The sequence below is a fragment of the Manacus vitellinus genome, unplaced genomic scaffold (assembly GCF_001715985.3).
Source record: "Manacus vitellinus isolate BGI_N305 unplaced genomic scaffold, ASM171598v3 scaffold_2_pilon, whole genome shotgun sequence".
In the NCBI taxonomy this organism is placed as follows: Eukaryota; Metazoa; Chordata; class Aves; order Passeriformes; family Pipridae; genus Manacus; species Manacus vitellinus.
This window is the reverse complement of record NW_021940208.1, coordinates 44851201-44877653: the sequence shown is the minus strand read 5'-3', so window position 1 is coordinate 44877653 and position 26453 is coordinate 44851201. Positions and strand designations below refer to the sequence as shown.

Sequence of the window (26453 nt, the reverse complement as noted above, 5' to 3'; positions counted from 1 at the left end):
TGAGTCACAATCAGTAAATTTGGCTTCAAGCTTTTCTATTACATTAAGAAAAAATGAAGATCAAATCTTAGCAGACATAAGCACAATCATTTGCATTTTCTTGGTAAACCACAGAACGTGACATGATCTATTTGTTATTATGTTATCTACATTTGAAATAGGACTGATCATTGCTCGGATTAGGAAGTATGTTCATGGATTTATAAACTCTCATATAATATGATTTGAAATTTCAGTAATTTTCTAGAAACATATGAAGAGTGCCTCTCCCTGGATTTCTCCACAAAATCTGAAAGATATTTTTCTCAGTTTCAAGACTACAGGTTACATAGTTTAGACCTACTGTAGAAGACTATACGGTAGATCCAGATGATACCCAAGTATCAGGTGATGTAGAGGACCAGTCCTGCTAGGCTAAGTATCCAAATGCCCTGTGCAGCTAATGAAGAGAGGTAACACTTTAGAAGTTGTTCTCCTTATATGAAGAGAAACTGGAAGGACTTAACTGGATTGAATCCCATGCTAAAAGTAAATTTTATCTCTTGTAACTCAACATATTAAATATTAGATATCCTTGAACTAGTATCTTCTTTACCAGAAGAGATGTATGTGACCCCAGATACCTTTCTCAGGATGACAGGAATCATGCTTTCAAGGTGACCCATTGATCCTGAGGGCTCAGTTCAGCTGGCCACTCTGAGGCTATTTGTACCTTTTGAGATGACCTAAGGCATCTGCCAGGAGCTGGCACAAACAGTGAAGGACAGGGCTGAGAAGGGCACCACCTCTGCAGCACCAGGCAGGGGCAGGTGTCTCAGACCATCCTGGTGTAGCTGTGTAGCCTTGTAACATGATGTTGCCATGGGTAGTAACTGGCCATTATTGGTTTGTACTAAGTTTTCAAGCCCTCTGGACTGGCACTCGTCAAACTTGCTGTCTGAAAGTTTCTTTGTTTGCCTGAAGATTTGTTTCGCTCAGTTCAGCTGTGGCAAGAGTTTTTTTTGATTGGCCAGACGACTATGGCAAATTGGGTTTACTTTCATTTACCTTTGCATAAGACAACCACAGTTTTATATAGATAGCAATAACAAGCAATTATTCCATGTATGACATATTTATGACTCTAAGACAATGATGTCAAGTAAAGAAATACAGACAGAGCAAGAGCAGAGAACTGCAGACACAAGGTGTGGTGTAGAGGAGCACAGGCATGGGATTCTAAAAGACAAGCCATGGGGCCCCCATGGCTCTAAACAACTGACACATGGCTGTTAAAGAAATGCAGATCTGGAACAGGACAAAACTGGTTTTAAGGGTAACAAAGAGAAACAAGAGGTAGTATCTAACACATGTAAATGGTACCATATATAGCAAATTCAGATGTAATCTGTAGCAACAGATGAATGAAGGAAGAGCAAAGATATAAAAGCATGTTAGCAAACATATAAAATTACATGAAGTGAATCCTAAGGTGAGGAAGAATAAAGCATCAATGTCATATTCCTCCTTTTAAAGGACTCCAGATGCTAACAACCCTACACAATGCCTCTTCTGCAGTCTGAAATTGCCAGTTTTAGGACCCATACAAACAGTGGAAAGCTGGGTATAAAACTACAAAAAAGAAACTATGTAGTTTATGTATTACAATTTATTTGCATTGTTACTCTTATTGAAACTTTTTCTGTGTAGACATGTTTTAAGAAAGTCACAGTGCTTTCTATTTTTTTTAATAGATCTAGACTAATAATTGAATTCTACTAGAAGTAAGGTCTTGACTCTCTATGTATGGTGCATTTTCTCTTTATTCATAAACAAAAAATTAATTGTAAAACTAGGTCCCTATGTTTCAGCAACTGGACTATTCCAGAGTGCAGAAAAGGCTCAGTCAGTGAGAGTTTAAGTTCTAGAGGCATAAATTTAGACTAATTTTCCCCTTTGCCTAAAGAAAGTGATAGGTCTAAACCACTTTAACTATGTTTTTTATTAATCAGTGGGTTTACAGTGTTTTCTAGGATTTGAAATTGCCTGTATACTTATGGTCTTCCATAAAATTGGTATTTTGTATTTTTTATTCATAGATCACCATAAATAATGTGACATAGTGTAGAAACCTTTTTGCCTATCTAGGGTATACCTCAACATTTCTCACAGAAATTCCATTGTCAACAGCTGTCCTCAGTGGTTTTCTAAAACGTTACAGAGAAACAAGATTTTCAGGGCAAAAGATTAAACCAAGAAAGTAAGAAACTGTTTCAAAATACTTATTTTAACCACGTATTAATGTGCAAGTCTAATTACATATTTGAGCAGAAGTAGTTTCCTCTTACCCTTGCTGTTTAGATGACTAAAATGCTGATCTTTTAATCATCAAGTTACATATTTCTTATTTTTCCTTAGTGTCATAGAGGTAAGAGTTCTCAATATAAATCTTCATTTTCTAAATAATTTTTTTATTTGTTTTGGTGTACATAAAACCAATCTAGAGCAGAAAAATATAAATTGCTATTACCTGTAATTTTTTGATGCTTTTCTGAAAACAATCTTATTGTATTAAGTGTATCAATTCAATTTTGCATATAGATAATATAAAGTCAAGCTATGCTTTCAGTTATATCCAAGGAATTCAGGAGTATTACAAATGTCTAAAAGAAGGACCTGGCCCATGCACTAATTTCCAGTCCATCATTTCTCTGAAACTAAAAATACAATATGTTTAATACCTTAATAAAGATATAGATGACGAGCAACTTTCATGCTTCAGGATCATGTTACTTTTCACCTTTTTGAAGGCCTGGAATGCCATATTTTGCTTCAGTTGATAAACCTCTGGTTTTAATTTTCTTTTAATATAAAGGTGAAAGACGTAGGTTTCATGAACAGTTCTGTCTGCCAAAAAGCAGGGATGTGAACAGACATGAAAATTATTTTTAAAAGCTAGTACAAAGATGTTATGGATATAAATAAAGTGAACTAAAAGTAAACAGGAAGGCATGTTCTATACAATACCAGTGCCCTAAAGACAGATACAGGGGACAAAGGAAGGGAAAAAACTCAGGATAAGGCATACTGAGGTATATATTGGACAGTATGTTTTTGCACATCAGCAAAAGAGATCCATTCATATGTGGCATGTGTATGAATAAAATCAGATTTTAATATGATTTTTTTAAAGTCTGCATCCTGCTTTAGGTACTGAAGTATGAATCCTTCCAGCAGGTGCAATTATGAAAACAACTTTGCCCTATATGTTTATGCTATTCAAATGTTTTACTGTCCCTAACATTGTGTTCACCTGCTATAAATGTGTGACTAAACTTCCATGAGCACTCTGGTCGTACCATCCATTGTACCAGTGGCATTGTCTTTGAAGATGCAAGGTGAACTTTATTGAAGAGATCTTTTGGGTCAGAAACACCCCGACCAGTTTCACTGCATGATCCTGTAAACTCTTGTACCAGCAGAAATGGGAAAGAGAGTGACATTGAGAGAAGCAGGAAAATCAGAAACTGCCACTGAGAAAGACCCCTATGTGACTTACATTCAAGAGACTAACAATTGATTTAGACTGCTTGACAAACCTGGAGAGACTTTGCTGTGACACCTAATTAGGCATGCACAGCAGGTGATCTTAGCACAGCCCTCTGCACTGTGAGGGGTGATGAGATGCATCGACCAAGTCCTCCCAACCACAGAAGCTCAGCGTGAGCTTCCTTTTCAATGTGAACTGGAAAAGAGCTTTGTGGGGTAGCAGGTATATTGTCTTTAGCATTTCACATTAAAAAGTACCAAAATAAAGCAAAAGAAAAGTTTCTAATGCAAGATACACACATTTTGTCTGGCAACGTTTGTTCATGTATCACCAGGAAAAAAGAATGAAGAGTTAGAACTTAATTAATACTTTGCTGAGATTTTCAAGAAGAAAATCTGGAGTTTACTAGAGTCACACTAGTTGTTTTAGTGTAATATAGTTAGAAACAACTTTTATTTTCATACCTATTATAGTCAGTTATGACTCAGAGCACATAGAAAAAACATAATTTTCTGAATAAGATTAATATTTGCACAATTATTTCAAAGTAGAACTGAATTAAAAAAAATAGAGATAGCTTCAACCATATATTTTAATTCATTATCCTGAGAGGATGCTATGGAAATATTAAGTTTAATTTGAAATCTTCAATAGGTTAACATAAATCCTGTTATAATTTGAACAAGAGTATTATTTTACTAAACATATAAATACACAGGTACAGAGACATAAACAAGGTATATGTACATCTATCTATAGAAAGAGAGAAACACAAAGATAACCTTTTACATGGCTGTAGTAATGCATTATATTTTATTAATCATGAAAGGAACAATGATATTTCCCTCACAAGGAAATAAATAGGTTTTATTCTCTTTCACCAGCTACACATAGGAAAGCTGTCACCTTGAAATGTTTATTTAAAGTGCTAGGACATCAGTTATGAGAATAAGTACTTCAGTACCTTTTCCCCGGGGAGATAAAAGCACATTTGAAAACACAGATACCCCCAAAGAAAGTAGAAATGGACAGTCAAGAACTACAGAATCATTTAGGCTGGAAAAAGCTTAAGTTCTTTGAATTAACCCAGCACTGCCAAGTCCACCAATAAACCATATCCCTAAGTACCACATTTGCATGCCTTTTCAAATATCTCCAGGGCTAGAGACTCCATCACCTCCCTGGGCAGTCCATTCCAATGTTTAACAACCATTTACATGAGGAAATTCCTTCTGCTGTCCAACCTAAATCTCCCCTGGCACAGCTTGAGGTTATATCTTCTGATCCTGTCTCTAGCTGCTGTGGAGGAAAGGCTGATCCCCACCTGCTACAACCTCCTTTCAGGTAGTTGTAGAGAGTGAAAAGGTCACTCCTAAGCCTCCTTTCCTCCAGGAGGAGGAAAAGCAGCCCCAGCTCCCTCAGCCACTCTTCATAGGACTTACTCCCTAGATCCTTCACCAGCTTCATTGCCCTTCTCTGGACTCACTCAAGCACCTCAATGTCTTTCTTGTAGTGAAGAGCCCCAAGATGCAGCCTCACCTGGGCTGAGTATGGGGGGGGTGATCACTTCCCTCGTCCTGCTGGCCAGACTATTTCTAACATAATCCAGGATGCCATTGGCCTTCTTGACCACCTGGGCACACTGCTGGCTCATGACAGTGACACCCCTCATGACAAGACACCCCTAGTGTCTCTTCCACTGGGCAGCTTTCCAGCCCCTCTTTCCCCAGCCTGTAGAGCTGCATGGGATTATTGTGACTCAAGTGCAGGCCTTGGCACTTGGCCTTGTTGAACCTCATAACGTTGGCCTGGGCCCATTGATCCAGCCTGTCCCGATCCTTCTGCAGAGCCTTGTTACCCTCCAGCAGATCAACACTCCTGTCCAACTTGGCAGCTTCTGTATGCCAGTTTCCTGTAAATATTCTAAGTTTGTGGAGAATTTCTTGATAATAAAATGACCTATGTGAATATTGACACAGTCTTAACTTTAGACATTCATATTGTTGACTTAAGAGACTGCAGAAAACAGGACTCCAAGCCAATTTAGTGTATAAGATAAGATAAAGAGAGTAGGTCCTTTAATTTGAGGCCTGAGGCCTACAGGAATACACGACATGTCTCTCGTGTCCATGGGGTTCCACAATTTAAGGTATTATTCTAACCAATCCCAGATCTATCCACCCCTAGGTCCTTGCCCCAGCACGGCCCTCTGGAAATTGAGGCAGGGGGTTCTGGGACACCCCCTTCCCCATCTTCCTCTTCCTCACAGCGCATTCAGTCCTTGGAGTTTCCGCAAAGTCCTGGGTTTGAAATTCGCTTTGCCTGTGTGATATCTTGTTGTTCAAGCCAGGGTGCAGATGCTCTTAAACAGAATGAAGGCCTACCTTGAGGGATGTCTAAACAAGCTAACAGAATTTTGAGGGAATGATATGGAATGGGGTAACAGTGTTGGGTAAATGTGTAAAGTACTGTGCTACAGGGTAGGGGATATAATATAGCTACTTCTAAAATCTACAGAGAGCTAAAATCCAAAAATCCATAGACATCAATATCTTAAGTAAGACAAAGGTATCACTGAAGAAAAACTTTTAACTAGATATTAAACTTTTATAATACTAAGTAGCAGAAGCTTTCTTAGTTAAGCTGCTTTACTCAACAAACTCACTTTAGTAAAGTCTTATTTCCCACTGACTCACCTTTCAGCATGTGGAGATGACTGCTCCCTTGCCTTTAAGTTTTCCTTCTTGAAGTATGCACAGCTTTCCTGGACTGCTTTGCCTTTCAGGACTGCCTTCCAAGGGACTCTCTCAACCAACCTCCTAAAAAGGCCAAAGCCTGCCCTGCAGAAGTTCAAGACAGCAGTTCTTATGACACCACCACCACCCCCTTCCTTACTTCTCCAAGAGCAGAAAACTCATTTTGTGATCACTTTGCCCAAGATGGTCTCCAAACACTACATCACCCACCAATCCTTCTCTGTTCACAAACAACAGGTCCAGCAGGATGTCTTCCCTGTTTGGCTCACTCACCAGTTGTGACAGATAGTTCACTTCCACACACTTCAGGAATATCCTGCTGTGTTTTATTTCCAGCAGACATTTGGAAAGTTGGAAGTCCCCCACAAGAACAAGTGGTAGTGATTGTGAGACTTCTCCCTGCTGCTGATTTTGTTTGCCTCTTCATCTTGGTTGGGTGGTCTGTAATAGACTCCCACCAGGAAATCTGCCCTGTTGACTTTCCCCCTGATTTTTACCCACACTCAACCCTGTTTACACTGTTTTCAAGCTCTAGAGAATCAAAACACTTCTTAATATACAGGATTACCCCACTGCCTGTCCTTCCTTGCCTATCCCTTCTGAAGAGTTTATAGCCATCCATCACAGCACTGCAGTTCTGTGAGACCTCCCACCATGTTTCTGTGATGGCAGCTATGCCATAATTTTCCCGCTGCACAATGGCTTCCAGCTACTCCTCTTTGTTGCCCATGCTGTGTGCATTGGTGTGATGCACTTCAGTTGGGCTATTGATCCTGCTGCTTTTTGGGGGGAGAAACTCTAATTTCTACATGATCATTCTCACACATTTATATGGTTTCTAACACACCAATAACCCTTGTGTCTTTGCTGCTGCATGGATCTCCATCCCCTACCATTGCTGAGATGGCAGACCAAAGGATCTCTCTAGTACATCGTTTCTTAAACATTAATGAGCCACCCCCAGGCTTATCCCTAATGAGCTTTATTTTATATGCTGGCTTACTGACTCTTCCCTCATCATTCTCTGCAACATGAAGGACAGAGGACTGCTACTGATCATTGTTCAAAAAAAAGTTGATGAACTAGATTGATTACCAGTATGAGGTGACATAAAAAGGAAAAGAAAGAAATCACATTTTATTTCCCTGAATTACCAATTTCATAATTTTATGTATGCTGAGGGAAAAAGACTAGGGAGTTTGAAAGACTGATTTACAAAACCTGCAAAAGAAAAAAAAGGTCAAGTAAAGTGTAGACACTGGTACACAAAGTGTAGACACTGCCTATTAATGGTGTTTATCTGGGCATGGAATTGCTCACAGGAATGTTCACTTACTTTTCTAAATTTTATCTGTTTACCTGTATGTTATTCTGTGCACATGAATGACTAACACATATGTTTGGCAATAAAAATATTTATACATGTTTCTTTATGTTAGTCTCATATAAGAGTAACTTTTTTAGTCTAGTAAGAGTTCCAGGTACAGTATGAATGCATACAATCCTGTACAGCTTATTTTTTTCCACTTGTAAAGGACTGTAAAGGAAAAATAACTACAAAATATTCTTAAACATATCCTGCTTAAAATTATGCAGGAATTACTCATGGCAGAATAATCAAATCTTATAACAGCATTATATAATGTGCCATTAATACCGTGGAACACATTAACTTACCTCATCTTATGAAGCATAAGAACGTGAGTTGGGATTCTTGGGATTCAGATTTGCATTCATGTGTCACCACTGCAACTAGGTATCTAAGCTACCAATAACATTGATGGAGGTTTGGTCTATGATTCATGGACCCACATGTGAATGTCTACATCTATTTGAGTTAACAAAGGATGTACCACTTAGCTGCCAGCTGCCACTCCCCATGGCTCCCATTTAAGTAACTTCCAATAAATCATGCATTGTATATGCCAGTCCCATGAGGATGTTTTGGATACTCCAAGAAATCTTAGGTGGCACCATTCATTTATTTTTGGGCAATTGAGTAGCCTTTTTAAATGTCTGTCTTCACAGGAGCTGAATAAGCTACTGAGCTTCACTGACTGTGTTGACAAAGGGCTCTGGTCACTTGCCCAAAGAGCTGAAACCATTCAGAACAGTAGTGGACACCAGGTAGGTTTTTTATAGCATCACAATTGGTACTCATTGTTGGTATTTTAGCAATTGAATCCAATAACTGCAGTTATAGTTTAGAGATACAGAGCGGGTATGTAAATATCTATATGTAGACATATAAAGATACCTTAATTTAACATTGAATCTTAACCTTGCTGTTATCCCGAGATAAAATGGACTTATATGTGTATGTTCATATAGATATATAGTATCTAATATGTGTTTTTTCTGAACTATGAAAAAGAATTACTAATTCAGAGGGATCCTGCAGACTCAAGAAATGGCTTGATAGGAACATCAAAAAGTTCAGGAAAGGGAAATGCTGAGTCCTCTACCTGAGGAGGAATAATCCCATGCAACAGTACAGGCTGATGCATGCCAGGTAGAAAGCAGTTTGCAGAGAAAGACCTTGAGTTCCTAATGGACACGTAGTTGAACATTAGCTCACACTGTGCCCTGGCAGCAAAGACAACCAACTACCTCCCAGGCTGAATTAGGAGAAATGTTGTCAGGAGATCAAAGAAGGTGATCCTCCCCCTCTGTTCAACACCTGTGAGACCACATCTCCAGTGCTATGTCCAGAGACATGGACATGGTGAATGGAGTCCTGCAAAGGGCCATGAAGATTTTTAAGGTATGGGAACAAATCTTATAAAAGGACAGGCAGTCTGTTTGGCATGGAGAAGAAAAGATGAAGGGAGGGATCTTATTAAAGTATATAAATACTGTAAATAAATAAGGGGAGTAAAGAAGATGGAAACAAACTCTTTTCAGTGGTGCCCAGTGACAGGATACAATGGGCACAATGGACAATGGGCACAAACTGAAATATAATAGACAACATTTAAATGTAAGAAAAAATTTTTCTACCAGGAGTGCTCAAAACCCAGAAGAGTTAGCCCAGGGACTCAGTAGAGTCTCCACCCTTGGAGACATTCAAATACCAACTGGACTTGGCCCTGGACAACTTACTCCAAGTGAGTCTGCTCAGAGCATAGGGTTGGTCTAGGTGATCTCCAGGGGCCCTTTCCATGACTCAGTGATACTGTGATCTCTTTTTCACAACTTGTTTTTAAGAGAAAGCCTATCATAGACAGTCATAGACAATTTTAGCATAAAATATTATAAAAGAAAACATGATTCTGTGTGACTCTACAGGTGTTTAAAAAAACCACAGGTTAAATTTATTACACAAAAAACTTTTTGTTAATATTTAGGTGAAGATCAGAGGCTCATACTATACAACATATCATAAATATTCACCAGATCCCTTGTTCCAGACTTGTGAGTGGGGATAAACAGACGACAATGAGATACGTATATCAAGCCAGAGCTAAGCAGTTACCAAAGACTGAGAAATAGTATTACCAAACTAATCAGCATAAATGTTATATAATTGGCCATTGTTGTACATCCTGCTCCACTTGTGTCTAAAGTGATGCCATCGTTGATTTGATGGATTTGCTTTACGTCACTGAGGTTCGTCTTGTCTGGCATCCCTGCTGAGACAAACAAGAAAATACAGAATGATGTATGCCTTGTCACTACTGGCAACATATTATAGCTAGAACAAATTTAAATATCCTCAGCACACAGACTGTCACAGCTTGGTTTCTAATTCCCATGCAACTGCCAAATTTAAATCCTTTATAATTGCATCTAGAAACACACACTACACTATATGGTTATTCATCATTGAAAGCAGTTCAGAGGTCTACCAGCTATGAACAAAATTGTTCTTGTAGAAATATATCTCAACAAACATTTGGAAACCGAAGTGAACAGTTTTGCAAGTCCCAGTAGTATCTAAAAGTTTACTGCTCACATCTTTCTTGAATTTGAAGAAAAAAAGAAATAATTTAATGTGAAACTTTTTGTGCCTGGGTCCCAAAAATATTCCAAAATAATGTATACCTGATGGAAGGTATGTAGAAAAATGCAGTTGTTGCTACATAAACCTCCATTTTGGCACAATTTAAACAGGACTTACAACGTTGTAAGGCAAAATTTTAAAGCTAATTTTAAACAGGAACTTTTTCACTGAGTTCCCAGCTGAATATTTGTACTTTTTTTGGACCAGGGTAAACATTTCTCCAACTCAAAACAGTACCTTGTATGGAACAAGGATGTAATCACCCATTATATTTCCTCTGCCTGGTTACACATTGGAAACAGAAGGTCTTGTAGACACACTGAAATTTGGTAGCATTTTCAGCTTGTGTCTACTGTGCGTGCTTCTACACTAACTGTCTTATCCTATATAATAACTTGTGGCATGCCACTATCAATCAAAATTAACAAGTCTAAATTTAGTGTTATTACATACAACAAATATTGACATTGTAATTACACTGAGACTGAAAAAGGCTTCATATAAAGTAAAGTCAATATTTATGTAATTAGGTCAATACATATATAATTCAGAAGGTAAACTCTACTGCTGGAACAGCAGCATTAGAAAGAAGCTCAGCTCTACTGAGCTGACATATTGATTTTACAGTCTGAGTTTCTGCATTGGTATTCATTGTTTAGTTACTTCTTTCCTCTCTGTATCATTAGGAAAGATGAACAAAGTAGTGAACCTTTTTTTTTTTTTTGATTATTCAAAGGGACTAGGATGAAATATAAATATTTTAGTCATGGTGTTATCTTCTTTGTTAAGTTGGTTTAACAGAAGCTGCAGAGGATATTCATTTTTAAAAAGAACAACTTTTTTTTGGTGCTTGTGTTAAAAGTACTCTTTTCTCTAAAAGCAACTTGAAAGATGCTTCTTGTGAACTTATGGTCTATGTACTCAAATATCCTTCTTGCAGCTTTAAAAAAAAAGCATTACGGGAAGAGTCAGCTTAAGTCAACCATGTTGTTTGAAAAAAACTGCTAGATCTTGTCTGAAGAAAACATAGTCTTCTATGCTGCTGTACTAAGCAGAATATACTGCTATTTTGTGTGGATTTATCAATCCAATTCTCTTCCTAGAATTTGTGAAAATTAGCTCCGTAAGTACAATGCAAGTGGACATACAAGAAAGAAGAGTGACAATAGATGTTGGGAAGGAGAGAATACAACCTTTCTTCATCATGCACGCTCAGTAACCTGTCTAGAAAAAGAGCAGTCACTCAACACTTCACTGAATGTTTGTTGGGTGGATCATCGATATCGAGGTATATCAAGGTGTTTTTTTCAGGGAAGTTCTGTAAGTAGAACAACAGCAAAACAAAGCAAAAAAATGGTTTGTATAATTTCTCCAGAGTTTTAGTGAGGTTTTCTTGTATTTAAAAAGTCTAATTTCAACAGGCAGTGAAAAATTCATCTCTCACCTATAAAACAAAGCAGTTTGCTGAGTGCTATAGGTATAACAAAATAGATTTTTCGCAGTGTATTTACAGATACATTATCACAGTAGTGAGAGATAGATCCTTAACCAGGATATCACTTATAAAAGCAAATTACCATAAAAATGAAATATAGCTCCCAGGTCTTTCAGTTGAAGAAATAAGCAGCTTCAGTTAGAGTATGTGTTCTGAATCTGAAGGCAATGTCACTAGATATTAATTACTGACTGGAGAGTCAGGTTTAATTTCTAGTGAAAATTTAATTTACAATATTATGGAAAATAGAGATTTCTTTTGATGGATTTTTTTTCCTCTTTTTTCCAGCCTCAAATGAAAACTACAGACTTTGGAAGTTCCCATGAAAACAGAAAACAGTGTTTAAAAAAAATGTTAAAACCTATCAATATATTTTCCTTTGATCAATTAAAATGTCATAAATAATTTAACATACTCTTTGCTGCTCAATTAATACACTGTTAGGATTGTAGTATAAACATATAGCAAACCTTTATCCTATTCAGCCCCATAGATCTATGCCAAAACTTTGACTTTATTGAAATAAGGTTTAAAAAATTATATAGGTATAATCTGGTGAAAAAAAAATCACTGAAAAAAACCTACACTCCTTAAAAATAGCCTGTTTGAACAGAACTGTCTTTTGATTCCAGAATGCTATGTTACTGGGGTTTTTTTATGTAGCTCTAATAAGTATAACTATGAATTTAATTCCTGCACCTGGGCTATACTTTCTATTTAAATAAGTAGGTTCTGTTGTCCATTATGCATCAGGATTTAAACATATATGCCACCTTTCGTAAATCATTATCAGTAACAGAAACAATCCTTCTCTCTAAATGAATTTAATCTCCATAGTTCACAGCATACTTGCGATGAGAGCTATCCAAACATTTGTAGCAGAACAGACCAAACACAAAGCAAACTTATTTGGTTATAGTCTCTCCACATGCCTGAAGCTGGAGTTATGTTATAGAAAAGGCATTTAAGTTTCCCAAGTATTTCAAATTTCCTCTGATAAATGTCTAATTTAATATCAAAATCATACTAGAAATAATATTTTGACTGGAAAATGGTAAAACTCAGAAGTCTCAGTGGAGATTCAGATTGGATTTTTTTCTGAAGAAAAGTTATAATTTGCATAAACCTGTATAAAGCAAAGCTGACAAATATCACATACTTGTCCCTGACATCAACTCTGAAAGTCAGTAACTGGCTGCAATCTAAAGTATTGTCCTACTCTGGTTTAGAAAAAAAAAATCAGTAAAATAATTTCACCGAACATTGTGATTACTATTACAGCATCTCATTATATTATAACAGCTGCAGAGTATTTCTAATGCTTTTTAACGTGTTCTAAAGATATTTAAGGCTTGTGAGAGATAAAGGTACTGGCAGCCTTGAGAGCTGATCTGTTGTGTTCTCCAGAGTAACTGCAGCAACAATACAATTTCCTTTCAATATTCAGCAAGAACCTTTGATTTGAAAAGTCAATCATAAAGTCATGGAAGATTTTCATTTGACATGGATCTTGTCTACTGCAATTGTCAAAACATTACAAAAATGGGCTATGATTTTGGGGTAGTAGATGCTTGCCTACCAAGGGCCATGCTGGGACTTTGAATATATTAAAAGTATTAAATGAAACATCCTCTGACAATGGCCTACTTTGAAACCAAACCAGAAAGTTTGAAACCTCAACCACCTTACTGTATTATCTTCTGTCTGCTGAGTAACACATAACAGAACTAACACGGGGATTCAAGGGAAACAGATGGTGCAAAATAAGCTGCTGTGGATATCCCATTGGACACAAACCCAGAAAAAGAGTTAAGAGAGGAGAAAGAACTGGATTTCTCTCTGTGCAACACTCTTATGATGTTCTGAAAGATTCCAAATACAGCCTTTATGGAACCTGCATTATCTATGAACCTCAAATATGAAGAAAAATTTAAGTAAGGATGGGATAGTGTTTCAGATAGGAAAGAATGTGTAGTGTAGCACTGTAAAGTTGTAGGCAAAATTCTTCTTAGAAGAAAAATAATTATTTAAATCATAGTAATTGAAATTTCAGGACCTTTTAACACATAGGCTCTGAAGAAAACCATCACTACTTGAAGTTCTGTTCAAAATTTGTAAGAAAGATCATAAAGAAGCTTTATGAGAGGTTAAAGAAATACATAAAGCCTAGATGGATAGACCAAAACCCTGATTTGACATAGATGAATTTTTAAATATGAAGTTGAAAATGTAGTTTAGAATAGTGAGATACCTGGAAAAAGATGACATGTGGGCGTGCTGGACATGAATTTATAGACGTCAGTGAAGAGCAATAGCATTTTGGGGAAGTAGAAAAATTTGGATGAAGCTGATAAAGTAAGCTGAAGAAGTTGTAGGGAAAGGCAGCAAGAAGAATAGCATAATGATTAAGTGGAATGAAGGGACAGTGATATCAGAGCAATGGGCTTAGGAATTTGCAGCAAACAAGAGTTAGGACAATCTCCTTACTGTGTCAAGTAAAAATCAACACTGACTAATGTAGATGTATTTTTGTAGTATGAAAGAAGATGTAATATTAATTTGATTCCTGCAATTCACAGTAGTAATTTCTCAATAGTGACTTTATGTAAACTTAAAAAAAATACATTAATTTAACAACAATAACCAACTATTTACTTTGCATTTTCATTCCCTAAATTAAAATGACATACTAGTTCCAAAAACTTCTTTTTTATTGTTCAATCTTTTGTCAGCTGGAGCTTTCAAAACTTCTAATGGATGTTTTCTCCCTTTATTTCACTAGACCTTTTTTTGTCAGGTTTTATTCCTAACTATACAATATCATGAAAATATTTCAAAACATAGTTATATTAACTAAATCACAGAGCTGTGCTTAAATACCCCAGAAACACTTCAGTTATACATAGTGGTTCCTATGAAAACTTTAATTTCCTACTTTAAAGAGAAAATATATATATTAACCTAATGAACAGTAAAAAAAAAAAAGAAAAAAAAATACTGAGTATAGGTCAGATTATCCCCCAGCTAGTGCATTTAAGCCATAACTCTTAAACGCATCACAAAATACTTATCAGTCTCACGTGCTTAGAAAGAAAAGTAGAAACAATGGACTGCCTCTACTATTATTCAAAGACTCATTTGAAATTTATGTGATGTTGATCATGAAGTCTTAATGAGGGGAGGAAAAGATGTGTGAAACTCTATTAGGAAGTGTACCTGGCAAAGGACTAATTTCTGGAGGCTGCTGTTTTTATGATTGCATCTATATTTGGAAAACCTAAGGGATGTCCCTGAAAGGAAAACATATGCTATATTATGCTTGAACATATGTCCTTCATATAGTACACATATAGCAGTGCCTGTGTTCACACACTTCAGGAAATCTGTGTTTTTATTATGCAATGCAACTTTTCCCCTCTCCATTACACAGCTTAAGCAAAACAGAAAAGAACAGCATCATTGGAATGGATGCCTGCGGAGCTTCTTTCCAACCCCAACAATTCTGTGATTCTGTGATTCTATAAGTATTAAATGTTTCACAATTCAGCACTAATTACGAACAAACAAGCAAACAAAAAAACCCCCACTGGATTTCATTAACAAGTAGTACAGAGGGAAGGAATCTACATTGCTTTACTGTTCTTTGACTATGTTACTTTTGAAGATGTGAACAGTGAGAGATACGTGAAATATTTCTGCTGAGAATTAAGTCAGGAATCAACTTAGTAAAAAATATATCTTTATTTTGTTTAGTTTTCATTTTATGAATGAGAAATAACAGTTGATCCACAGAGTCTAAAGAAATGTTACAATTTTCAAACACTTTTCCAGTGAAACTCTGGAGATTTCTAAGCTTTAATTTTAAAGTTTTAATTATGTAACATTGCACATATGTTTGCCATATCTGAATTATAAATCAGTTTACTCAGCTGAATTTCTTAGTAGTTCAAACTTGTCTTTCAGTGAAACTCCATTTACTCCAAGGTTCACAATAAAAAAACAAAGGATCCAACTTTATTAATTTAGAATGAATGAAGACTGTTTCATTATGCAATCTGTTGTTACATAAACATACATATAACTGCTGCCCTATCAATGCCCTATCAATGAAATTAGCCTAGAAAACAGCATTCACTGATAATAAAATTGCATGATGTAAAATAGTTTTTATTCCTGTCGCCTTGTGTCATTCTTCTGGGTCTAAAATCTTACTTTGAGTGTAGTCTCACTGTGTCAATTCCAATAACTTGCCAGTAAGGGTAAGGTGCAATAGAAAAGAAGTTTCAAACCCCAAATAAATAGATTTTGCTAAAACAGTAATGTCTCTATTTCACTATTTGAGTCTGCTTGTGACTGTTGCCTGATGCTTTTGAGGTGGGAGAAACAATAAATACAGTGACAAATTAAAATAATCAGTCCATTGGGACTCCTAACTTCTAGCATCCAGTGACTAATGTGTACCTTGGAGCACAGGGATATTGATTATCTTTATAAATTAGAGTCAGTGATTCTCATAATTCTCATAAATTCTTCTACATTCACTTTGCCTTATGCAAGAAGAAACCAAACCAAAAGTAATGAAAAGGCAAAATTAAAAAAGTCCAACAAGCCAAAAACTAGCTTACACCTTCTCAGTTGTATGAGATCATTTTTAAATGTGAAGGCCAGAGTCCTTAAAATACATCCATTAAAAACAATTCAGTACACTTCTTTTGAAATCACAAATGAGCTCATATTTTTACAGAGCAAAATTTCATTCACTTTGTTATAGTGGTTATATGACTCAGTTTATGTCAGAAATGTTAAGCTTAAGTGTGACCATTACCCCAAATGCAGCACAAGGTAACATTATGTTGATGCTGAAGTGGTGAGCTTCAGATATTAATAAGAGATGATATGCAAGGTGCAATTAATTCCATCTAGTTTTTCATATCTGTAGAGTCTACATTTACACCTTGGGTTCATTTGGTTAAACATAGACATCTACAGACATTTTAGGCATAGGGAAGAGAGGTATCACACTTGACATACAGCTGCTTATCCAAAAGCAGCCTGATTCTTGTAAAACCATTTAAGGATGTCTTGGACATCTTAGAGCATCTCCAGTGACTTTTAGTCCTTCTATTTAGACAACTGAATCCCTGCATCAGTCAGTTACAGCAGCTCCCATCACAATCATAGAATCATAGAATCAGCTGAGTTGGAAAAGACCTCTGAGATCATCAAGTCCAATGAATGCAGAGAAATAAGTAAATGCAGAAGGAGATGGAATGTTCAGATCTAGATATTTGCTCTGAATTTGGACAGATAAATCCTACAGTTACTCACCTAACAGGTTCAATAATGAGTGACCAGTGAATATTTTCCAACATATTCCCTACTATCATGCTTTATATCTTTGATGGAAAAATATAACTAAATGCCAGATCATGTAGCTCACAAATGGATTACATTTTAGAAATTCTATGTAGGAAAACCAAAAAATAAAATATAATAAAATAAAATAAAAAAGTGGAGTATTGATAGAGTTCATATTTGCTTCACCTGTAGTAGTATATTTTCACTTTTATACCTAAACCCCTGTCTTTAATCAATTTTGGTTTCAGCATCTGGTGTTGAAGGGCAGGATGAAGGGCTGCATACTGCCATGAAAACAGTCAATATCTGATATGGGCAAACATTTCTTAGAAGCTGGGACTTCATGAAAGTGTTTCCTGCTGAAGTACAGAAAATTTCATTGGAGCTATATTTACATAGATAAATATACATCCCAGAAGGAGATCCTTCAGGCAAAATCGTGTTGAGCAGCGTATTCCTACTGTGCTCAGGGACAGCAATACCTAAGAAGAAACTGCTGAACGGAACTCCACCGCATGGTACAATGCCCTGCACCTCTTTTAAGCCTCACACAGTGATCTCCCTGTCTCAGAGACCTAGTTATCATTTTGTTTGTTTATTTTTAAAGTGCCTGAAAAAAACATGAGGGCTGTGCTGCAACCCACCAGGTGGTGTTTTTATATCATAAAACTGAAGGAATGCGTTACAGGTTCCAGGTTATGATATTCAGGCATGGGAAAGTATTTTGAAAATAAAAAGCCTGTTGAGGGACTCTGCAGGGCAGAGAAACCCAAGCCTTCAGCTGTCTGGTTTGTGTTGCCTTTTGGAACCAGTCCTTGGAATGAATTATCCACAGAACTTGAAGTTTATTTTGGAGTGACAGAGATAGTTTTCCTTAGTGCTCAACCATGGAGTGAATAAATGTTCATGCAATGTGGGTAACAGTAGATGAAACTAGGAGACAACTCACAAGCTAAATTACTTGACAACGTAGACCACAACCAGTGAAATCGCCTACATTTGGAGGAGTGTCTAATATCATAGGAAGATTCTATACTGTGATATAAATTCTAGCAGCAAATTCTTAATGTCCTTATGAGTCTTACCTCTGCAATTGACCAGTCATTTCTTTTAGTGAAATGCAGTCATATGGGTTTTTGTGACTATTCCTAAGAAAAGTATCTTATGCAGTCTGTATCAGATCCCAAGGAGAACCCTGAGTTGGAGTAGCAGAGGACTGAACCTGAATTATATGCCATAAGGTGATGTAGAACAGAGGAGCCAAACAAACTTCAAATTTATGTTTAGCTTGCCTCTGCAAAGGGAGATCATCAGTGTCTGGGATTCTTGTGTCTGTATGTGGAATGTGGTGATAATCAAGCCACCATTAGATTTCTTTATCTCTCAGAGTAACTTTCTTGTGCTTTATCCACTCAGTTCTTAAGAGACAGAATTTTTACCAGTTTTACCATGAAAACTATGTCACTGTACATGTACACAGCATATTACATTATAGGTACACATATAGGATGCAGGTAAGAACTCTTTGAAACAGAGTGTATTGAACTGTTGTCAGTTTTTCCTCTCTGTCTATGCACTAGATATATGTTATGAAAAAAATTTCTGTAATGTGTAATAGGTGCTTATTTGGAGGAAATAATTTGATCTAAAATCCTCTTTTTTTACTTCATATATTTTAACAATCATAATAATAAACAAGTCAACACAAATAACAATTATATCTGTACAGAGAATATCAAGATGCAAGTAATCTCACCTAGAAACAAAGGAATACTGTTACTGTTATTGTTAGAAAGCAATTAAGAAACCTGTCTAATGGCATTAGCTAAGAGAATTCTGCATGGTTAACCATATATTATGAAATGATTCCAACATATCATGTTTAACTGCACTTATTTTATGAAATCTGTATACACAAGAAACAGAGTGTAATCAATGATCTTAAGATAAGTCTGGCAAGTCATTTTAACTAGAAGAGCATCAGACATTAAGTCTCTAGTCCAGTATTTGAAAGTTTCCTTTCAAAGTTGACAGTGACATTAATTTCACATTATACATTAATGAACTCAGTATTTCCATTGAGAAAACAAAGATTTTATGAGTTAATGTAATACAAACAAATGGTGTCACAAACCAAAACATTCCCATTTGTTTCACATTGTTAAGAATCAGAAAGAGATAACATTATTTGTTGAAATAGCTAATATGAACTTTTTTACTTGTCAGTCAGTTTTAGCATATACAGCATATATGCTAAAACTGTTTTGCTATAATAGCAAGTATTAGGTGTCTAAAACACTTAGCTTTTTTTTCCATACAGAGACTAAACATAACTATGTCTGAAGTAAAGAGAATCACAATAACCTTCATTAGATCTATTCCTATTGCTTTCTTGGGCAATAGCTTCTAAATCCATGTTCATTATAAGACATGTTCATTATAACTGCAAGGCTCTGGGGTGCTGGAATCAACGTTGCCAATAATGCCTCCTGTAAGTGAAGAAATTCATCTTTCCAGTCTTCTTTACTATTGAAGGACTTTTAACCTTTATCATTAATCTATGCAAAGGCTTTGTAATCAATACAAAATTAACATAAGCCTAAAGTCCCATAAATCAGACTATATAAAAGTAAGCAAATTCTTCATTCTCTGAATTTTCATCTGATCAGTACTAATTTCCTTCCTATGAGTCACATGTCCAGATGTCCAATATAAATTACTGTACTTTGAAACAATTTACTCATGATTCTTTGATATTCTTATTTTTCATTTTGCTGTAGGACAGTTATAATCAACAATTCTGGTTTATACAAAACTACCATCTAGAAGAGAGAGATGAATTTGAACTGAAATTCCTGAAAGTAATGTATGACCTTGTGTTGAAGAAGAATATTATCAATTAGGCCCATTAAAAAGATGAAATGTTTTTCAATTTTTTTTAATCATTCAGATTCCCCAGATTTATGGCCCAATTTCACTATAGCAGTTCATCATTCTACTATTTGTCTGGTTGCTGTTTTTAAAATGAAAGTATAAAAAAAAGTCACTCTTTTCTGGAAAATAAATCTGAACTAATCCAATTTCCATTGTTAAGATGATGAAGTAAATTTGGTAATTTTTTTCAGGTCAGTCCACCCAGAATTCCAGTAATTCCACTCTCTGTTAAAAAAACCCATAACCTGTAGGTTATCTTAATTGCCAAAAATACTGATAGGTTAAGTAGCTCTTCTTAATTTTTGCTGTAAAGCAAGTTTAATGACGTATTTCTACAATTTAAGATGATTTAAGGCAGAAGTGCTTGCAGTCGTTTCCTTATCCTGTCTGCCAGGTGGGGGCTATTAAACCAACCTGTTACCATTCAGTGGCATGTGTAAGGTCGCCCCTGTGAAACTGTTCCCAGAGATGAGTGATCAGATCTGTGATTTTTCTCGATGAGTTAGTTTTACTGCAGCTTGAGCTTACTTTTTGAATCACCCTACAGTGGGATCTGATAAATGTTGGCAAGAGGAAGAAAGATCATGCTGTTATAATCTGGAAAAGAACTTAAACTGTCAGCTAACCATAGCATCATAAAACACCCAGAAATAGACTGAGAAAATGTATAATCTGTTGTTAATATTTGACCCAAACCCACATCAAAGACTGGATTACTGACAAAAAAAGGAAGTGTGAAGCTGCAAAGGAGGTAGATGTCCTTGCCTCAATTCCTTCTCTATAAACAAAAGCACAGGTTTTCTCCTTATAAATAAAAAGAACACATAGATTCTCTTCAGTTGCTGCTTTCTCATCCTTTCTAGATTTACTTTTGGTTCTGCAAGTTTTAGCTCAGCTATTATTTTCAATCTATAGCAAAAGTGTATGACTGAAAAGAATCAGGTTTTGGATGTCTTCTTAGAAATTCATTCTTTAGTCAGATTATGAGGTTTTAAAACCTACAATTTTTCATAGAAATTTTTACTCTCTGATTTTCATTTCAGAGAGAGTTCTTTCTGGCAGAGCATTTCAATTTCTTTCAGGCTAGATGAATGTCAGTGATAACTTCTGTGGTGCTTACTGATGAATATTGATCTGCATTCTTCTGTGTGTTTACTGTTATGAAATACCATAGGAAGTCTTGTGTCTCAGTGCATCCCACAAGTACAAGATCTTTGATCTGAAGTTGCTAAAAATAAACAGTTAAACATCAAAATAAGTGCCTTTTTTAAATTCAGAGGTAACTGTTGGGCAATTTGAAAACCAAACCTGATATCTGTAGCAGTTTTACCTCTCCTTAGGAAAGCTGGCCTTGCGGAATTCATGTGAGTATGCAGGTTTCATGCAAACATAAAGTTCCAATTCAGCAACACACTAATATTGTTTCTTCTGTTAGGCTCCCAAGCATCTGCCCACAAACAGAAAAAAACTGCTTGCCCATCTATGATCCCACAGCCTATCAAGGCTGACCATTGTCTTGTTTGGCTCAGGGTGACAGACTAGAGGAAAGTAGTTTCTAACAAAAGCAAGATGTCAGTCTCCAGGGTTGCAACAAAGTGAGTAATGTAATAACAGGTCTAAAGATAACATGTGGGAAAGAGGAAGAGATATATTGAAAGAAAAAGATTATTTCTTTGTTTTCCATATAGGTAGCATGAACATGTGGGATACCAATATGAAAAAAAAACGTATATGGCTTCAAGGTTTTCTTCTTAAAAACATGTAAGCTGTGCCTGCTCCATACTTCTGACTAAAGTGGAAGGTCTATCTATGCTACCTTACTTAATTAACTGAAATATAAACAAAGAAACTGAACTGCTAGTTCTGGTTAATTTGATTTCAACACAGATTTTTAGTCACAACACAGCTCTTCAAAGAAAACAGGAATACAGATGAATGAGAAACAGCTGAACTTTTACGGTTTAAGTTTTTAGCCTGAAGATATTGATCTAAGAGAGAAAGAATTGAGTAAATAATGGATGAGGGTTAAAAAGCAAAGAGAAGAGAAGGGAGAAAGGTGATTTCTATTTAAAGTAATTCTATGTGGACCTGTAAGTTAAAGACTCTGTAAGTTTGCACTCTATGTTTGTTTGTTTGTTTGTTTTTGTTGGGAGGCACTCATTTTGGCTTTAAATCTACTTCCAGTGTGGCATGGTAGGTTGAGCTGTACCATTGCCAGTGAAGAGGCATGTTAAAATATGAAAAATGCTAATTTTCAACGCATCTTCCAGAAAATGGTAGCTGAATAATAAGATGACTGCTTTACAGACCACCACAGGTTTGCTTTTCAATCTGACACCAAGGAACTGTGATTTTAGAGGGAGATTAGAAGCCATGAAAAAGGTTTGAGTTGTTATTCAGAATAGTGAAGGAAAATCTTGTTCAAATTATACCTATTTCTAGCAGTACAGACAGTCTTGAAGCAAATTATCTTCTCAGGGCAATTGGACATTTCTCTGTCGAGGGACTCCAAGTGGAAGCCCTGAAGGAAATCAGCATATGTGTAAGATGAAGAATTAAAGTGCCTGGCTCCTAAAGCAAAAAAAAAAGTTCACTACACAGTAGTCGAGATCAGGCAAGACTATTGGCTTCTACAAGCCTTGCTTTACAAATGCGAGTATCAAACATCAAATTTTTACAAAAAAATAGAACAAAAAAATTTCACTTTTTAAAAAACATAATGAGAATTACATCCCTGTTACAATTTTTGGTGCATGAAAAAAAATTAACAATATGATAGAAAACAATTAGGTACTAAATTACCTTAAAAGGAATTTTCTTGGCGAAAATCATGTCTGAAAGATTGACTATTTTAAGCAAATTTTGTTTTCTGCATTCTGATGTTTTTTTTCTTCATGTAACACATTATATGTCACAAATTTAGTAGTAATGTAGTCACTTTTCAAGAGAAAAAAAAGAAAGGTGTGGCCATCATAATGCTTGAAAATATTGAATGATGTACACACAGTGAACAAAATTGGTAGGTGTTACTGAAAGCAGAGAGATATCTTGCTGTTTAAACCTTTTATTGTCACAGTGATCAACTCACCAGATGCAGACTATTTTTAGTGGCTTTCTCTGCATATGGACTGTGAAAGCATAAAAAAAGGAAATTTTCTTCACACAGGTGCTCTGATTTATAAATAGGCAATGAATACCTAATATATTTCACATCTTATATCAATCAAAATCCTAAGGAGATATGATTGGGCACTGTTGCAAAATTATGAGTTTAAGGGCTGATTTAATTGTAAATATTAAAAAGCACATTATTTTTACTTCTATATTAGTGAATTACAAGCTTGGAATACTTTCAAAATCCATCAATAAATCAGATTTTTTTTTCTTTTAATTTGGCACATAGAAAATTCAAGAATAAAGTATTATAGATGCATTCTATTTTGACTATGGTATTTAAAACTGCCTTTTGTTTTACAGTTATAGCATGTTAGGGACAGTTAGTCAATCTCATTCAGATTTTTGTCTGACATGAGAAGAAGTTGTAAACAGGAAAATGAAGACACACAGACATAAATAATTATACATTACCAAGAATATTTTTAGATGATACATCTGGACTGTGTATGGATATCTTGATACAGCGAAATTCAGTGGCCTGCATTAGGCACAAAATCAGACTAAATGATCAAAATGGAATCTTTTTGTCTGTAGCCAAAAAGGCACATAATATATGTGCAGATTGAAACCCTCTTGAACTTGAATTAGCCAGATTTCCACATTATCTCTCCAACCCAAAACTCTCTAATTATATGGAATCAGATATAAGTGCTCACAAACAGGATAGCCTGACCTGATGAACTTGTCTTGAACAGACTCACAAAGCTGATTTTTAATTGTTGGAGTATTTTATAATAATTTTTTTTTTAAATTCAAAGCAATGCGGATATTTTAAATATTTAATATTTACCATAAATTTCTTACCTTTACTTAGTTTGTTGAACTTAGATAATTCACAAATGACAATCATCTTTCAAAGCTATGCAAAATTAAAACTAATTTCTTATCATGAGACACTATGTCAGGAGAACTGTGCCAAAATGAATTCATAAGTTCTAAAGAGGTAAATTTCTGAAATTAGGCCTTTACTAGCTAATGCTGACAAACACTTCCCTGAAGCACTACACTCAACACTGTCACAGCCACGTACCCATGGTACTAGAAACTCTGTACCAATGCTTTGTATTCAGGTGACGTTTTTCAAATTGTTCCTCTGTACAAATACTTTCCCTGGAAAGATATTTTACTTCTGGGAGTGTAGGTCATTTCTGCAGGTTCTTTATTGGTGATAAAAACCTGAGAAACAGATGATTAAATATGAGAAGCCTTCGTCCGTGCCTATTGTGTAACTGTTCTATACCTCTCTGCCTGTTTTTAAAGGAATATATTAAAATAGATCATGATCCAAAGTTCAATAACAGTATTAAAACTACAGTGAGGCTGTGCTCAGTGTTTTTGCCCTGTGGAGTGATTATGAAGGAAGAAAATACTGCTATTCAAATCTACATTTCCTAAACGACATTTTCAACTTGTATAACAGAAGGTATGTGATTTATTTTTTTTAAAATATCTTGTCCAGTGTACTGTGATCTCAGCATAACTGTGATTCACAATCTAGCCCAGGTTTTCTAAAATATTTGGCTCAAATTGAAATGCAACTAGAGGTGATCATTTGGCTTAAGAAGATTCATTATGCTAAATACATAATTAATTATTTCAGGGTTCCCAGGCACGTTTTCAGATTTTTTGAAGGAGAAAGAAACAAGTATTTTCCTTATTTAAAAAAAAGAAAAACAACAAAACAGGCTATAAAATCAAGGTTAATATTATGTTGAAAAGGTGCAAGATTAGCATGAGCAAGTTTGCTCATGTTCACATCACTTTCTTCAACTATGGCTACTCTTTACAACATTTTCCCCATAGAGAAATAGTACAAATATCTAGGGAAATACTGCCTCTAACATTTTTGCATGACACTTAAGAGACTGAAAACCCAGAAATCCTAGTCAAGTGGTCACTCTGCATCCACAGAAAGTCAAGGAAAGTAAAGCATGTGCCACTAAGCCTACTATAAAATCGATTACATCCACTTGTGAGTCTACCAGTGATGGTAAGACTGCATTTGCAAGGTCAATGATATACTGGCTGCCTTCGAGCATTAAGTGTGAAAAAGTTGAAGTTTTAGCCAACCTTGCTCTTAAGAGAAATATCTAATTTATCTGTGGTGAGTTTCACTGATGTTCCATCCCTGAGAGTAACTGTAAATTTTTTATGGGCAGAAATACAGTACATTTACAATTTTTTAAATGCACACGTTTAGTTAATGATATATCAGTGGTAGATATATTTTTCATGCCAAGATATATACTTTCAATATCTATCCTTCTGTAACTATTGAAACACTAATACTGACATTTAAAAGTCTTGATTATGGTGCCCTTTCTATGCATAGTATAGGTTTCAATGCATCTGTATTTATTGAAATAACTTTCTTATAAGTTCTGTAAACAAAGAAAAAAGAGAAATACATAATCTTTTCATCATAAAACAAGTTAGAAAGTCAACATCTAAATGTTGTTATAAATTATTTAACTATGAAATATTTTACTATTTTGACTTGATCCATAGAAGTAGTCAGTCTTCACTTTAAAATTTTTCTACTGCAAAACATTATAAGATCTATTCTAATTTATGTTCTTCATATAGACATAACGATATGTCCAGAGTGTTGTTATAGGTCAGAGACTGAGACATATTCATGTGTATGTTGCTGTGTTTCACTGTTACAGAAGTGACATTCTGTGACAGCTCTTTAACAGACACAAAAAAGCTACAAATAATTCAATTAAAAAAATAGATGTAAGTTATCATAAAATATAATGAAATGGACATTTTTCTGGAAGTATTTTTTTTATTTAGAAATAATTTTTGGTACACCAGAGTAATGTTAAATTTAACTGCTTTGATTGTGGATTCACTGTAATTAAGAAATACCATAATCACAGAATCACAGAATCCTTTAGGTTGGAAAACACTTCTGAGATCATTGAGTCCAACCTATGACCTAACATAACCATGTCAACTAGACCATGGCACTAAGTGTCATGTCCAGTCTTTCCTTAAGCACCTCCAGGGACACTGACTCCACCATCTCCCTGGGCAGCCCATTCCAACATTTAATCACCCTTTCTGTGAAGAAATTCTTCCTGTGTTCAACCTAAACCTCCGCTGGAGCAGATTAAGACTGTGTCCTGTCACTAGTTGTCTGGGAGAAGAGACCAACCCCCACCTTGCTACAACCTCCTTTCAGGTGGTAGTAGA

At 35.6% G+C, this 26453-nt stretch overlaps 1 protein-coding gene across 1 annotated transcript in view; it reads right to left on the bottom strand.

The window, feature by feature from the left end:
* Window positions 1–9756: 9756 nt before the first annotated feature.
* Window positions 9757–26453, bottom strand: part of GPC5 (glypican 5) — a 627762-nt gene continuing 611065 nt past the window's right edge. Inside the window, exon 9 of the mRNA XM_018071368.1 lies at window positions 9757–9914. Coding sequence (XP_017926857.1) covers window positions 9757–9914 — 158 coding nt within the window. The remainder of the gene's footprint in view (window positions 9915–26453) is intronic.